This window comes from Rhamphochromis sp. 'chilingali' (assembly GCF_963969265.1).
Source record: "Rhamphochromis sp. 'chilingali' genome assembly, chromosome: 4".
In the NCBI taxonomy this organism is placed as follows: domain Eukaryota; kingdom Metazoa; phylum Chordata; class Actinopteri; order Cichliformes; family Cichlidae; genus Rhamphochromis; species Rhamphochromis sp. 'chilingali'.
The window spans coordinates 10,385,721-10,401,876 of record NC_137948.1 but is presented as its reverse complement, the minus strand read 5'-3'; the positions used below and the strand labels follow the sequence as shown (position 1 = coordinate 10,401,876).

Sequence of the window (16,156 nt, the reverse complement as noted above, 5' to 3'; positions counted from 1 at the left end):
ATGTTACCATATCAATATCAAGTCATTCTGATTTTGCTTTCAAAAATAAAAGCATTTTCAAAGCAATATCAGAATGTCTTGATATTGATATGGTAACATCGTGAGGTTGTATACTGTTGATCTGGAGTGGAATTACCCTGTGGAAACAGGAAATTTCCATTTTAAAACATTTTGAAATCACTGAAAGTTAGGTCAATTATGGACAATTTAAAAAGGCTTTTATTTTGGAAGGCATAATCAGAATGACTTGATATTGATATGGTATCACTGTGGGGCTGTATACTGTTGATCTAAGGTGGAATTACCCTGTGGAAACAAGAATTTTTCATTTTAGAGCATTTTGAATCGTTAGAAGATTAAGTCAATTATGGACAATTTCAAAGGGCCATTACTATGAAAGGCAAAATCAGACTGACTTGATATTGATATGGTATCACTGTAAAAAGACTGTGGTTGGAAAGTGTTGATATAAAGTTCAAATAGTATTTGGAAATACGACTTTTGCTTTTAAGAGCATTATTAAGTCATTGAAAGAGTAGTTCAAAAATGAAGATTCACAGGGCTTTTACTTTGAAATCCAAAATAAGATGGCCTTGATAGTGACAGGGCACAATTAGGGTACAAGGCTGTGTCATATAGATCTAACATTAGAGTTTGTAAAAAAAAAAAAGAAGCCTAAATTATATGTTATTATGTTCTTAACATATCTGTTAATTCACTCGAAGTTGGCTTTTATTTTGAAATCCGGTTTCCACATCCATTCCCGTAATACTTTGAATACACAGGGAACGTAAAACAAACTGGAGGCTGGCTTGACTGCAAGTCTCGAATTGGAGGCTGGCTTGACACCAGTCATGTACTATGTTACATTTATGTTGAATGTGTTTAATCACTGACCCAGTCTGCAGTCTGAGGAGTCTGCGGTGGATCATATTACTCATAACATTTTATAAACGCATTTCCATAGATGTGCCCGAAATGCACTACAATGATCAAAACAATACATCTTAATTTTGAAAATGAAATTGGTATATTAAAAAAATCTACACTGAGCAGTGAAAAATGTGTGAAATATATACAAAGTTCATATTTGAAATTAAGTAAATAAACTGCAGATACAAGATACAAACATCTGAATATGCCACATTTTCTCTCCGTGAACATCTACACATTAAAGTAACTGTTCTTCCTGTTCCTCCAGATCTATAAGTGACCCTTGCAGATTAAGAGACACTGTAATGTTTTCTGGGATAAAGGTAACAGTTTAGCGGGACAGCTGGGACGTTTGCATCATTACTTTTCAGTACAAGAGCCAGGTCTGCTGTGAAAACTAAACAGAGCAAGCGATGTTACTTTTATTTCCTGAGAGTCCTGCAGTGCGCTTTTGTAAAACATCCACCTTTGTGCCAAGTAGAGTTCCTGACGAGGTGACCTGAGGAAATTCTGGTAACATTAATATTTCCAGAGATAACTCATGGCTGAACATGATGGAGTTTGCAGCTCAGTTTTGCATGAACAGAAAATACAGCATAAAAACAAACAAACTTTTAAGCCCTAAGGGCTAAGGATTTTTAAGAGTTAAGAATTCACACCAAACCGTCATCCTTTGATAAAAAAACACTGGACTGGCAACTGTAACAATCACCCTTCAGCATGCACGTCATGATTTATTTCACGACTCCACTATCCATTTGGACTTTTGAGATTCCACACAAACTATAAATCATATAATAGACTGAAAGCATTTTTATTTCTATTCCCATCTTCCAAAAAAGGGAACAAGACTGGCGAGAGGAATTCACAGAAAAACAAAAAGTACCAAAGTCTTTCTGCCAAACTGCAACATTATCATGCTTTTTATTATATAAACAGAACGGACACATAAACTGCTTCTTTTCCTCTTAAAGAAGCCGTGATGCCCCCACTTTCACTTCAAATTCATCATAATCTTGACTGGCACTGAAGAAGACAAAGAAACAAAATACACCGACCTTGCCAATACAAAAACTGCTCATGAAGATTTAAAAAAAAAAAAAAAAAAAAAAAATAGCAGTAAAGCAAAAAACAAGCAACCACAAACATTTTTTATGTGTTTTCAAGCTTTGAACTAAGAGACAGTGGCGAGAGAATTAAACTGGGGTTGAGATTATCTCATATTTGAAATAACTAAGGATCGGTTTGATTATCTCTATGGTCACAGTCTAGGTCAAACCAAGTACCACTGCGTGTTTCCAAATGTCAACATGCTGCAAAACACTGGCAGATTATCAAATGGAAAAAAAAAATCCCTGTAGTCAATTTTGCTGGAAAAACCTTAACAATGATTATCCATAAAAGCCCCACTGTGCGTCTAACTCTACACCAGCACGACAAACAAGGTGACTATTGGAAATAGCAGCTCACCTCTAATCACTGTCTGCTTTTAAAATTTCAGTGGCTATTGCTCTTTGGCAGTGTCCTAGCTTTTATTATTTTAAGTGTACTGTGCTCTTGTCTTATTGTGATTTGAGGTGGTGTGTTGGTGTGTAAAGGGCAATCATTTTTTTCTAAAATATCCATCAAACTGCACACACACACACACACACACACACACACACACACACACACACACACACACACACACACACACACACACTTTCACGCACGCAAAGTGAAAACACCGACACTGAGCATGCACACAAAGTATGCTGGGGCAGGCTACAACCCTTCCAAATACAGAAAGAAAATATCATTTGCATCCCTACTGTGCACACATCATAACTAAACTATCAAAAACATGCTCATAGGTAAAAAAAAAAAAGGTACTCATGCGCACCTACACATGCAGGATCACACACACACACACACACACACATACATACATTCACACGCACACACGTACCACTCAGCAATATGGCAAGGTTAGTCATTGTAAAAGTGCGGATTAGTCGCAGTTTCACAAAGTTATTTTTATTTGCCATTTAGTATTGGGATATTTTTGCCAGTCACAGACACTTAATTTCACAGTGCAACACAGTATGACAAACACTGACATTAGGGTCAAACCATATCATATGGGTGAGGTTAAAAAAAAAAATCCATACAAAAACAAAATATAGGTAAAATAAAAATTTTTTTAAAAAGTGCAAAAAAACAACTTAACAGTCACTGAAAATAGCATTAATTCATTTTTTGTGTTAAGTGTGCGAATTTAAATCCACTATATTAAAAAAACAAAAAAAAAACAAAAACAAGAATCATCAGTAGCAGCAAAAAAAGGACCAGTTTTAAAACATTATAAAGATCACAATGACACTGCCAATCACTGTTTTACTTAAGATATTGATATGGCATCAAATGGATATCAGTACGAATGTAGACAAACACATACACACTCACACACATACAAAAAAACAAACAAACAAACACACACACTTGGTCACAGTTAACAGGTGCCAAAGGACATCGCGGTGGGAGTCAAGTTTTAGCTCGGTACCATATCAAAAACAATACACATTTCACGGACTGTTAACACAGAATGCCGAAGTAAGGATTTATAAACTGCACATGCACACACGTGCGCGCGTGCACATTCACACGCACAAAACTGCACAGAGACAACTAAAAATGTGATTTTCTTGGTAATATTTCCTCCCCCTCTGGAGAGAAAACAAATGTGTTAGCCCTAATCCTCCCTTCCTAGAGGAATGGTTGCTGTGAAGCCAAGAGGAAAAGATGCTTAGTTTTTTTCCCTCCTGCTCTCTTACTCTGGTTTGATCAGGTAGAAAATGTGACAGGAATACGTCTGATAGATAGAAAGCTCTGTGAAGCAGCACTCTGGTCAAAAATGAAGGTAGGAAACACAGATGAAGATAGCTAGATTATCTTACAGTTAAGTATTGTTTCAGTGACTATGGATGAAGTAATTTATACTGAATCCTATTCCCCGGAAAAGAAATGTATCACCCAGAAAATGAACAGAATTTAGACACCTGTCGGTCCCTAACTACATGTAGTAGGTCTTAAAAAGTCTAAATTATAGTGCCACCTACAGTCTGTTACATGTACTGAATGTACAGCATGTGCAAGTTAAAGTGTGAGAGTCTGTGTTCGTTGGTCTGTCTCTGTCGGTCAAGAATTACTCTTAAGTTTAAGAATCCCATTAAAATCTCAGCTGTCCCTGTCCTCAAAGCCAAGTAACAGACCTTTCTGTGGCTCTTTTTTCCCTTCCTTATTACTGAATTCCCTCCGTTTCTTTCCCTGAACTCACTCTATGCTGGTATCTTTCCCTGCCTCTCCTCTTTCCCATCCTGTCTCTCCCTCCATCTCTCCTCCGTCTCCTTCTCTCTGTCCCTCTCTATCTGTCCCTACCAGTTAGTTTTTCTGTGTCAGGTCCCTGCCTAGTTAATCTAGAGGTGTCCTCCCTGTCCCTCCCTCCCACCCGCCTACCCTCCCTCTATGGACAAACACATAGGGCGTGGGGGCCGTCCATCAGGGGGAGCGGCCAATAGCATCCCTCTCCCTCCCCCCAGATCAGGGCAGTGCAATACACAGATGGATGAGTTTCCCATTCACCCTCCTCCTGCTGGCTCACCTGGAAGGAGCGAAAAGTGAGAGAGAGATGGACACAAATAAGTTAATATTAATCAAATGCAGTTTGTGCCTAAAAATGCAGTTTAAATGAAGCTGGATGTGGCATTACCTCTTAGGTGGGTGTAGAGAATCTAAACCCCATAGCAGGCTGCCAGTCTCTCCTTCAGCAGTGGTGGGAACTGCTCTGAAAACTGTTGCCAGTTCTCCTCCCCAACCTGCTCCTTAAAACCATGCAAGATCTTTGGAAACAGAAAAATGGCATCTCTTCAATATCTCAAGCAGGCAGGAGAAGTGGACTGATCGAGAAACAGTCCAGTGAAAAAGCATAATTACAACCTCAGGATCTTGTGTTATTATCTGCTCTAAAATTTCCACTTTGTCTCTATATGTTATGCTGCAACCACTGCTTACTGCATTACAGACCCACTGAATGTGTCACTTGTGGTCACATTTTAACCACCACAACTACAACCGAGCCAGCAATCCAGCTGAAGATAGCCGGTTAGCAGTGATTCAACTTTCAAAATAATGCAATAGTTCTCTTAGAGGAACATAAAAAACAAAAACTTAAATAAGGAGCCGTATATAGCTGAGAGAGTCCCACCTAAGTAAAGTATGTGTGTGCAAAACAGTGTCCAGTAAGTGGTTACTTCCTTCAGGGACATGGAGTGAAACTAATAGGCATCACCCAATATTTTCTGGAGACCTACGTCATATAGTATCAAAATACTATAAACTAGGCCAAAATCAGCTTAGATCAAAATAGTATAAAATAGGGCTGTTCGATATAACGATGCATATCGGATGACGATATGAAAACGTCCATCGTTTCATTTTACGCTATCATTTATTTCGTGGTGTCGCAAAATAAACTGTTTACGCAAATATTTTTTCATCGTTTTGATGGTCACTGTAGAATTTCTTAAAGTTCTCGCTTTCTCTTAATATAACCACACCACGGACGGACAAGCGACAGTTTTTATGCGTTGCCGTTAGCAACAACGACGGTAAAACCATCTCGTGGCTCCGCTGTCCGCTTCTTTGTTTTCCACATAAACCTTTCAAAATAAATCTGAAGATCCTGTTGAGATTTTTCAAAATAAACTGAATTACGTGAAATAGCATGCAGAGTGTTTACGGACAAGAAGCTAAAAAGAGCCGTCAGGTGCTAAAAAATAAACCTTAGACACGCCATAAAATAAAAACTCAAAGAAAATTGCGGCCATTTCAACTTATGTAACACTCGACTCCAGGTACACGATGCCCAGCTGAAAACACTTCACGCAAGTCGAGATTCACAGAATTTACAGAAAATGTAACATTTGTGATACATACCGTTGTCGGGACAATAAATGTCTTATATCAGGATATGAGATTTTAGTCATATCGCACAGCCCTAGTATAAAAGGTAAATTTATAGACCAGGCAGATTTACCAATTTCATTTTGTTCGCCATAGAGGAACGGGGTATTATGAAACAGGTCAGTAATCAAATGCATCAAAGGAAGGGTCCTACACAAGTTCTGTTGCAATGCAATCAGTCTGATCCAAATCCATATTAAGGGTTCCTTTTATAATGAAGCCCAGCACACTGATACATTAGACTGAATTAAACATTACTGAATGGATCCTTGTGCTTTGACGTTTGTCTGTCTAGTCTTAGATCACACTTTATGTGATGGACCCTGAGGGGAATGTGTGCAGTCAGTTTTTCTGCATAGAAACATCCCTGTCTGTGCTGCTGAGGTTCATAGTTAACACTCTGCTGCGCCTAAGGTCACTGCACCTCACACCGAGTCACTCTCAGAGGGAGAGGAGACAGAAGGATGGTACTAGCTGTGGAAACAAGAACTCGCCCCTTAAAATGAGGTGGACCCTCACCTTGTAGAACATGTCTCTCAGGTCATCTTTAGGATTGACCCAGGAGGCCACAGCGTCACAGAAGAAGATGAAGTCCTGAACAAACACAGGAAGAGATCAACCTCAACACTATCTTTTGATTTAATTTACAGCCAAATACGCACACTGTGAATCCTAATGACTGCAATGAGCAGTGTCTCACCTGCACCACACCTCCAGGGTTCACGCCAATCATAATGCAAATCCCACGGAAGGCGGAGTCTTTCTCCTCGTTGTCTCGGATGTTTCGGAGAGACGTACACCTGCATTGTGCAATTATTAACCAGTTAGTGACCGCTAAGCATGATGCTGCCAGAATTGTGAGTTCACAAGTCCCATTTTAATAAGAGATAAACCAAATCAAAAATTTATGGGAGACATGCAAACTGTTGTGTCACTGTGAAAGACGACTTATTTTGCTATTGGGCTTGAAGAAAAGAATTCTTATTCCCAAGGAATTAGTAACAATTCTGGAAATCATTTAAAGAATGAAGTTATGTAAATGATAATGCATCCATTAGAACAAAGTATCTTAAGTCTGCATTTTCACTTCAACCTCACTTTTCAGACTCAGAATCAAACCATCTCTCACCAGGGTCGGATGAACTGCGGCAACATGGGCGCGACCTCCTGAGGACACACATAGCCCAGCCGGCCAATGGTGATTGCTGGAAGAGAACAGAGATGAGTCAACCTGCTCTTAGATAAATGCGTATTTGTATCTGTACAAGTCCCTTCCCTTCCCCTTGAAAGCATGTATAAAATGATCTGTGAAATCATATACCGGTGTTCTCCAACAGGGTCTTGGGAGTATTGGGTCGATTAATAATCTCCACCAGCTGGTTCAGAACCATAGCAATGTATGGCTGCATCTCCACTCCTGACAGAGAAATAAAAATAAAATGAGACACACGACATCTCACACTGTACAGCCGTACATCAAAAAGTTAGCATAAATACATAGAACAAAAACTGGGCTTCTTCCACGTACCCATCTGCATGCAGATCTCTCCTATGGCCCAGGTAGCATTGTTGCAGACGGAGATGAACTCTGGGTTCAGATTTGTTCCGAGGATTGGCATGAATTCAGCTAAGAGAGACACAAAATGTTAAAAAGTAGAATTATGGGATACGTATATGTATGTACAGGTGTGTAAGGGTAACAGACAGCTAAATGTTTACCGATACAGGGTTTGACATGAGGAAAGCAAGCCTTGGTCAAGTCACCCAGCAGAGCAAATGAACTCTGTCTTACTTCGGGCATCGTATCCTGGGACAAAAGAGACAGAAAGACAAGGAGTAATGTGAATATACACCATCAAATGACTGAAAGAATTTGGCACATCTAACACGTCGTGGCAGTTGTCCTCCTCCTTCTTCTGCGATTTTGAAAAAAATAAAACATTGCAAAACATGAGCAGTTTAAAACAAAAAAAAAAAGTGTTTCTTTCCAGATAAACCTTCTGTGATCAAATGGCTGCAAGCGCTGAGCACTCTGCTACAAATATAGCACATTTCCTCTGGCTACTTCACATTAAAATTAAATGCAGAGTGAAAAGTAGTGGAAAATATCCTGTTTACATGAGCATTTCTAAATACAACTGATACAAAGAACCAGGGATTTAAAAAAAAAAAAAAAAAAATCCATTACATGAAATTACACTAATACCGATGTACATGCATGCAGCTAATTTGATTCAGAGAGAGACTCAGAGATTCATACACCAACATTAAAAATGAAAACTTAAACATATACAGCATTGACTCTGAATGATCTCTGGAAAGGCATTCACACAAACATAGGCTCTCCTCACCTGCATGCATTGGAAAAGCAGGGTCATGATATTACTGCGAGCCACGAGTGTGTCCACGTGGCCTCCGAGTCCCTCTGCCAAGCCACTTAAAAGATCCAAGGCCACAATCATGAAGTCCTTGTCGGGTGCTTCATACTGATCTGGCTGCTGACTGTACATCTGAGATGTACGCAAAACGAGTGTCATTTATGTAAAGCAGCAAAAGCATAAATTGTGAGTAATTAAATATGCATGTTTGGTTCACCATGGCCTGAGCAAGGGTCTTCTGGACCAGGGTGACACAGCGCTGATAGACGGGCTCACAATAGGGAAGGAAGCCGCTCTGCAGCGCTGTGGCAACAGATGACAGACACTCGAGCAGAGGGAAGAGATCTTTGTCCTCATCCTTCAACTCATTCCACTTGGCTATCAGTGGAGGCATCAGCTTTTGTATGTACTCCTAAACAAAACAAGAGGGAGATTTTTGTCTTTGTTTTTTGTCATTTTTGTGTAAATGCATGCAGCTGTGTCTAAAACGTTCGGGCTCACAGGCTGGTTGAGATGGTGTCCCACAGAGTCTGCCAGTGTTCCTATGGCATCATAGAGGATGAGGAGGTTTTTGTGCTGGTACTTCCCAAAAGCAAAAACCAGGGTGTCCAGGATAAAGCTCAGGTATGGTACCAGCTCTGTGCATGCTTCTTCCTCCAGAGTGGCAAATGCACTTTGAGGAAGGACGCAATTTGTTTAACCACTTATTAGTAAGAAACTAGAAAGCACACAGAAAACAAAGAAAAGGGAAGATCTGTACCTGCATGCAGCCTCTTGTACTCTCTTGTTGCCATCCAGGATCCGTTTGAGCAGCTCCGTCATGAGGGGTTTGAGGTGAGCATCAGGGGGCTGGCTGACCACCCAGTGGGCATAGCGACTGAGGGTCCAGCAGGCAATGGAGCGCACCAAGGCCTTCTTGTCACATAAACACTGGATGAGGTGAGGGATAAGCTCAGGCAAGTAAGGTACCATACCCTGCATACATCCTGGAAGGATAAACATAATTTATTTATCACTATTGTGGAAATGAGAAAAGAATTTGTTTTGATATTTCTAAAATTTAAAAAAGAATTAAAAAAAAATGTTTTATAAAAGATTACACAATATGTGGGGGGTCTCCCCATAGTTACAGTCTTAAACTTATCATCTATGATCAGTTTTCTTTAGAGGGGACCTAGGTAAACAACACATACCCATTTTCTGTCATATACAAAAGTAATCCCTAGGAGCCAAAGGTTCAGTTTTCAGATTGCTCTAAGTGCTTTGTTTCAGGCAGTTTTTGTACTCTTGGTTCTGGTCAGTGAGAGCAGATATCCTTAATGTGATCTCAGATAGGGCTGGGCCATATCATAACATTCACGGTAATACCGGTATAATGTTGGGCAACGATAAGAAAATGAAATATCGCGATAGAATATGGGTAAAACGCACAGTGCCTTTGTTTTCATACGCACATGGCGGAAAAAGCATGGCGGCGACGGAGAATGAGAAGAGCGAAAGTGGATCGTTAAATGAAACAGATGAACCAGAATTGGTTTGTAAAAATGCTGCAACTTCAGTGGTGTGGAACTGGTTTGGCTTTTGTCCCTCCGATACACAACAAAGCACTATTTTTGGTAGAGCATGCTAGCGGGCCGTCGTTATTACCGTGTTTTTTGGAAAATACGGCACACTTAAAATCAATACTTGGATTTTTCTGAAAATCAACAGTGCCCCTTATAATCCCGTGTGCCTTATGTATGAATTCTGGTTGTGTTTACTGACCTCGAAACGATTTTATGTGGTACACGGCGCTCAAAAATATGTCAAATGTTTTGTCTAGTGTCAATTATATTGTCAGTTATATAGTTATCGCAAATTTTCAAATGTATATCGCGATAAATGTTTTTGGTCATATTGCCCTGCTCTAATCTCAGATACACAGCTCTGGCTGTAGCAAAAAAAATCCATCCACCTTCTGTTCAAGCAATAGGCAAGTTAGCTTAAAAGGAGGGGCCAAGAAAACTAACATGGCTTGTTTCAGTAGTGGATGAACTGGGGTACCACAAAAAGCCCAGATTAAAACTAGAAATTTATTTTTTCTCAGGTAAAATAGAAAAACATATTAAGTCCCCTTTACTGTGCTTCTGCCTCATCTTACCCTCAGCAATAGCCCCAAGCACCAGGATGCCGGACTCCTTGATGACCCAATCAGGATGGAAAAGCAGGCCTTTGAGCAAGGGGAGGAGATGAGGCAGCAACTCCTCACGAAACACGTTGGCAAGAACATCCAGAGCGGCAGCAGAGCACTTCCCTGAAAAGAGGAAAATCCAGGATCAGTGTTGGATAACTATGTTATAATAAAAGGTACCACAACAGGGTTATAATGGTTATAATAAAGAGGATAAGTAGGTGGGTTTTTTTGGTAAATGCTCCCCAGAGAAATCAATCCATTTCTATTCATATCTCTCACATACCTGCGCGTGCACACACTCTTGCAAACACACACGGGGCGCTTAACAAATTTGTTACACCACCACCCAATGAAGGTTAATAATTAAACATTAACAATTAACAGTATCGGTAATTGCTAAAATCATTTTTTATGTTTCTGTAATGAGTAATTCACCGGTATGTGCACACTCTTTAACCAAAAACTGTTTTGAATGCTAACCCTAAACCTTGTCCATGAATTTTCAAATGTACTGTTTTGAAGAAAAAAATAGAAGAAAAAAAAAAAGTGAAGCACTTTTTTAATATTAATACTACACAACAAAACAGTATATAATAGGTTTTAGGTTGAAAGACGTTTTTGACATGACGCAGTTTCCACGCAGGTTCAAAAAACCTACAGGATCCCTTTTCAATCAAACATCCTTGTATTCTATTCTACTTTAACCTTAATTTTAAAATAATGTTCAAAAGATCACCCAGTCCTACCTCTTTCCTTCTAATGCTTAGATTATTTTATGTCACAAAAGATTTCACAAGAACCTTTTCTTTATTAATAATTTAGTTCTACGTTTAATTTTTTGTGCTGTTCTGCTCCATTTTACTTGTTTTGGTAAGGAAATCTAATCTAACTTTAATTCTAACTTTGCATGCGAAACTCACGTAGGTTCCAATCAGACAGCGTGTCATCATCATCGTCCTCATCTTCATCTATGTCCTCCCCCTCCTCGCCCTCCCCTCCTTCATGCTGCAGGGTGACAGTGCGGGACTTGTGGAAGCGAGGCTTGATGTCCTGCTCGCTGTCTGGAATCGTCTCGTCCTCTTCAACATCACCCTGGAGGAGATCAGAGCTCAAGGTGAATTCAGAACACAGGTAAACAGCAAAACACAAGAAGAGATGCCAGATTTGTCCAGAGGATGCTAACCTTTAGTAGAATGATATCTATTTCAGAATACTTCATCCCATTCACCAGTATAGGTATCAGTCTGAAAAGAAAAAAAAAAAAAGATAAGGAAACACATTACTACTCAGATGAAATTATCTCATCATTAAACCAGTCCTTGCTATGGGAGAAAGTGAGCACTTACTGGACCAAGTGGCCAGAAAGGGCCTCTTTACAGATGGGCTGTTCAGCCAGTGTCAGCCAGAACTCACAGGCCTCCAGGGCCACGTTCTCATCTGGGTCCTGCGTCCGCTGGAGCATATACTGGGAAAAAAAAACCCCAACAACAAGTGATTAAGAAGATGAGAAAGCGACAGCCAAACATAGTTTAAGGTCGAGATGAGTCAGGCCTTTACCTGGATGATGCTGTGCATGTGAGGGATGAGACGGTCAATTCGGACTTCTAGGAGCATGACCAGAGCCCTGCACACATTCTTCCTCACTTCACTGTCCTCGTCCCCAGCCAGAGCAAACAGACTCTGGATAGAAAATAAACAAACAACAGAAAGAAAACAAATTAAAAACGGGAAGGAAAGACAGGTAGGGTCAACAAAGGTGAAGGAACAAAAACAATTTATTATTAATTTATTATTCTAGAGGTTTTATGAGGCTTTACACCTTTACTATAAAACGTGTGCAGGTCTGTTTAATTATTTTACATGTGCTGGCAATCTACCCACATCCACAAACTAACTAGAGTCTAGGAACATTTTGGCCCATCACTGGCACAGCAGACATGTCGCTCAACAGGAATAAATATGCAACCTTTTCTTTTTTGTTTTACAGAACACAGGGCAAAAAAAACGGCTTGGAACATTTTAGAAATTATGTCATCACATAGTTTGTCCAGCAGAGCAGCTCAGACTTCATTGTTTACAAAACTGTCAGCACTGTCTGCAACACATGTGGCAGAGTATATCACAGCTGAGCAGATGGTGGTGCGGCGCCAAATGGTGTTTTCACAGTAAGCTGAAAAAGTGCCGTGTTCATGCAGCTTCTGTTTGAAGTCAAAAAGAGGCTTTCGCAAAAAAAACCCCAAAAACCCCCAAACAACAACAACAAAAATACCTTCATGGAGCAAAATTTTGCGATCCTCGTAAAAACGTAAGTAAAAGTAAAAAATGTTGAATTGCTCACCTCAATAAAGGTGTCGATGTTATCCATCAGAGCCTGAGCTCGGCCAATGATAAACTGGTTCACACAAGCTATAGCATGGGACCTTGGCGAAAAAGAAAAAACAAGAGATAATTTTAACAAGGAGATTTTAGATGAGGAGGAAAGGAAAACTGCTAATTCTGCAAGATTCAGACACTGAGACTTGGATTTCACTGACCTGATCTTGGGGCTGCAATGTTTGAAAAACTGGAGGAATTTGGGGATCATGATGTTAAGAGGTCTGTTCAAAGCATCGCTATCCAACAACTCTGATGAATCCTCACAGATCTTTTGCAGTGCTCCAAAAGAACCCTGCCAAAAAAAAACAAATCAGAAACAAATTACAAAAGAAACAGACACAAACCTTATCACCAAAATAGTACCAAATTTTCATTGCAAGGCTGTGCATGTGTTTAAGGTATGTAACCCTAACCTCGCAGGTGTTATAGTCCTCCGAGTTGAGCAAGTTACAGAGCTGAGGCAGCAGCTCTGGCCAGGTCTGCAGCTCTCCTTTGGAGGCGATGGTCGTGATCAGAATGCCTTTATAATAAAGAGTTAAAAAGTTACACACTAGTACATTAGGCTTTAAAACCCAGCCGGATAACTCACCCTCTGTCATTTAAAGATCTTGAAAATACAACGCTTTCTCCCACACAACCATATTACCTGCAAAAATTCACCCACCTCCATAATAATCTGACTCACACTGCTGAAAAACTCCATCTAACTAAACCTTTTATTTCTCAAGCTTCCCTCTCTGACTGAAACACCCACCGATTGTAGCTCTGATAAGCGGTGAAGGGTCTCCGATGTTGTTGAGGCATTCTCGTTTGATGAAGTCTGCCACATTGGGAGGGAAGTTCTGGTAGTGAGCTTTCACATTGTTCTTCAGAATCAGACCGCTCAGAGAGCGAGTGGGCTCATCTTGAGAAGGAAGACAGCAGAGAGGCAACATGAAAACCCAAAAGGAGGTGGTGAGATACAGAGAGGTAAGCAAAGATGAAACAATCTAGTACGCGTTTTTTTTTTTTGTTTGTTTTTTTAATTATAAATTTGATGTGCACAAACTCACCTTCAGATTTTAGGCTTGTGAGAACAAAGATGAGATAGTTGTTGAAATCTGGAAACTGGTTAAGCTGTTCCAGTTTCTGCAGAGTCTGTTAAGGAGTTGAATCACTATAAATACAGAGCAAGAATTCACACATCCTCACAGACCTTCATTTCACAGACACTTGATGCAAGCTGAACAAACAGTATCTTCTCATTGTCCTCCAAACTGACACACCAGCTCTCATGGGGGAGGCAACATTTCACACCTTCTCCTCTCACCCTAACTGTCAAACACACACACATACAGAGCCAGATGTAAGGATACTTCTTGCACAGCTCTCTGTGTTGCTGTGTCTGGGGACTGGGAATCCTTGAGTAACTGAAGCACTTGCTGCAGACCTTGTTCATCCGGCTGCCACTCCATCCTACAACAGAACACACACGTTACCCGTTTAGGGGCTCACTGCAGCACCTGTAATCTTACAAATCAAAACGCCATGTAATGACTACAGAACAAATGAATTATGCTGACTTATTAAAAGCATCAAATTCTAAAATAGCCTCAAAACCGGTTCTTTGAATCGTAATTTGAGACAAAATGCTGGAGTCAGTGTAAATATGTATAGCGTAGCAAAACAGTGCTGCGGAAGCAGTGGCGTTTATGAACATTTGACATTTCTGGCGAGGACCACCAACAACCAGTGGTCATTTAAGGCTTCACGAATAAGTAGCCAAACATCAACAACTATCAACCGTGACCCTAAGAACCTTTTCTACGTGAGGCCCAGACGGTAAAGGCGCAAATGTCTCGCTCCATCAGCTAGCAAGCTAGCCTGGCGTCGCAGTAACAGGTAAACGATTCACTGATTGCCGAAACGCTTTCTCACATCAACTACCCGGCTGCCACAGTTATGTTTTAATCCAAGCCACAAAAGCCGCTAAAGGGGTTCAATTAATATGCATAACAAGGCAGCCGCACACCAACCCCCCCTTTCCCCCGGCAGCTATCAGTAGCACCGCTAGCTAACAGCATCCTGAAAGTACCGCGAAAGGTTTTACCTGGTTTCTCCGATGTGGTAGATCTATATTCCTACAGACAACCGCGCAGATGCAATGTACCAACTAACATTAAATAATATATATATCCGCGGTCTGTGTAGGTAAATACAAACTTCTAATCGCAGTAGATCTACGTGGTTGCTATGCTAGTTGGTATGTGACAGAGATTGCATGCCTTGCAATCAAGCCGGGTGATCTGTATGATCACGTTCGGCTTCCGTATTCGAGCGAGGTGAAAGAGACGTAAACAACTTTAAGTATTACTGTTATTTCAGTCTGTGTTCAGCATTTATGAGCATTTGCCGCTTAATTAATAATGCATGTATGATTATAAAATTATGATAACATTTTATTCCGTGAACGGAGCAGATTATACAATATACCTACGTCGGTTTGTGCGGTTTCATTTTTCTCCACTAGATGGAGCCATATTCAACGCCTCTAGCCTGTTAGCTATGTGTATGAAGTGAGACAGGGCGTTGACAGAAAAACACTGTCACCAGAGATGATGGCCCATCAACAATCACAATCATGAGCGTCTCCGTGATTTTTGTCACCGGTATGGCACAGAGGAGATATGAGCAAGGTAAATACAGTGTTAAAACTGGCACTGAAAACACTGTGTATACATTCAAGGGCTCCTGTGCCTTCAGACATATGTATTGTTTGAAGAGTGGCACTACACTCAAATTAAGTACTTTGTAAAGTGCTTAGACAAGTATTTAGACGATTTTACTTAAGTAAAAGTTATAATTCCATAAGTAATTGTACTAAAGTTTTCAAAACATGTCTAAAATATATAACGTACCCACTATTGCATTATCATATGATATGTGTGATATTATTGGATGATAAATATTAATTAATATGTACACTTTCATGCTTCACATATTACTACTTAATTAAATGACTAATTTTAGCTTTATCTATAGTAATACACGGTAGTAAGATGGAACAGTGGTTAGCACTGTTGCCACAGGGGTCCTAGGTTCGAAAAAGAACCCCCCCCCCCTTCCCAAAAGAAAAAAAAACAAACAAAACTCTAGCATCATAAGCCTAATATGCTGCAGGGCTGTCACATTGTAAGCCCTTGCAGAATCAGAGTAAGCAACTACATTTTAAGGAAGGAAAATGACTTCGGTATAATTCAGTTAATCGCAGGCCATGTACTTAACCATGTACTCGTAGTCATCACCACTTCCTTAA

The 16,156-nt window shown here is 40.1% G+C and overlaps 1 protein-coding gene across 2 annotated transcripts; it reads right to left on the bottom strand.

Moving 5' to 3' along the window:
- Positions 1-2,551: 2,551 nt before the first annotated feature.
- Positions 2,552-15,141, bottom strand: tnpo2b (transportin 2b). Of its 2 annotated transcripts, none has more exons than XM_080880216.1 (24): positions 14,951-15,141; positions 14,217-14,316; positions 13,914-13,989; positions 13,616-13,765; positions 13,275-13,381; positions 13,020-13,153; positions 12,824-12,905; positions 12,043-12,165; positions 11,832-11,950; positions 11,669-11,729; positions 11,406-11,577; positions 10,453-10,605; positions 9,073-9,298; positions 8,814-8,985; positions 8,530-8,724; positions 8,286-8,444; positions 7,654-7,741; positions 7,463-7,561; positions 7,256-7,351; positions 7,064-7,139; positions 6,635-6,734; positions 6,454-6,528; positions 4,682-4,811; positions 2,552-4,573 (listed from the first exon to the last, which is right to left on the bottom strand). In XM_080880216.1, exons 2-23 carry the CDS (start codon positions 14,313-14,315, stop codon positions 4,704-4,706), a joined length of 2,670 nt encoding a protein of 889 aa, XP_080736342.1. In that variant the 5' UTR covers position 14,316; positions 14,951-15,141; the 3' UTR covers positions 2,552-4,573; positions 4,682-4,703. The 2 variants fall into 2 exon arrangements, with proteins under 2 accessions (XP_080736342.1, XP_080736341.1); XM_080880215.1 differs by having other exon boundaries at positions 7,654-7,748; positions 8,287-8,444.
- Positions 15,142-16,156: the final 1,015 nt, after the last annotated feature.

Excerpts from the sequence above, each read along its gene's own strand:
- tnpo2b (XM_080880215.1), bottom strand. The coding sequence starts at position 14,315 with ATGGAGTGGCAGCCGGATGAACAAGGTCTGCAGCAAGTGCTTCAGTTA. Across the intron at positions 12,166-12,823 it reads ACATCGACACCTTTATTGAG|AGTCTGTTTGCTCTGGCTGG; the intron begins GTGAGCAATTCA and ends TTTTCTATCCAG. Across the intron at positions 7,140-7,255 it reads GACCCTGTTGGAGAACACCG|CAATCACCATTGGCCGGCTG; the intron begins GTATATGATTTC and ends GTTCTCTTCCAG.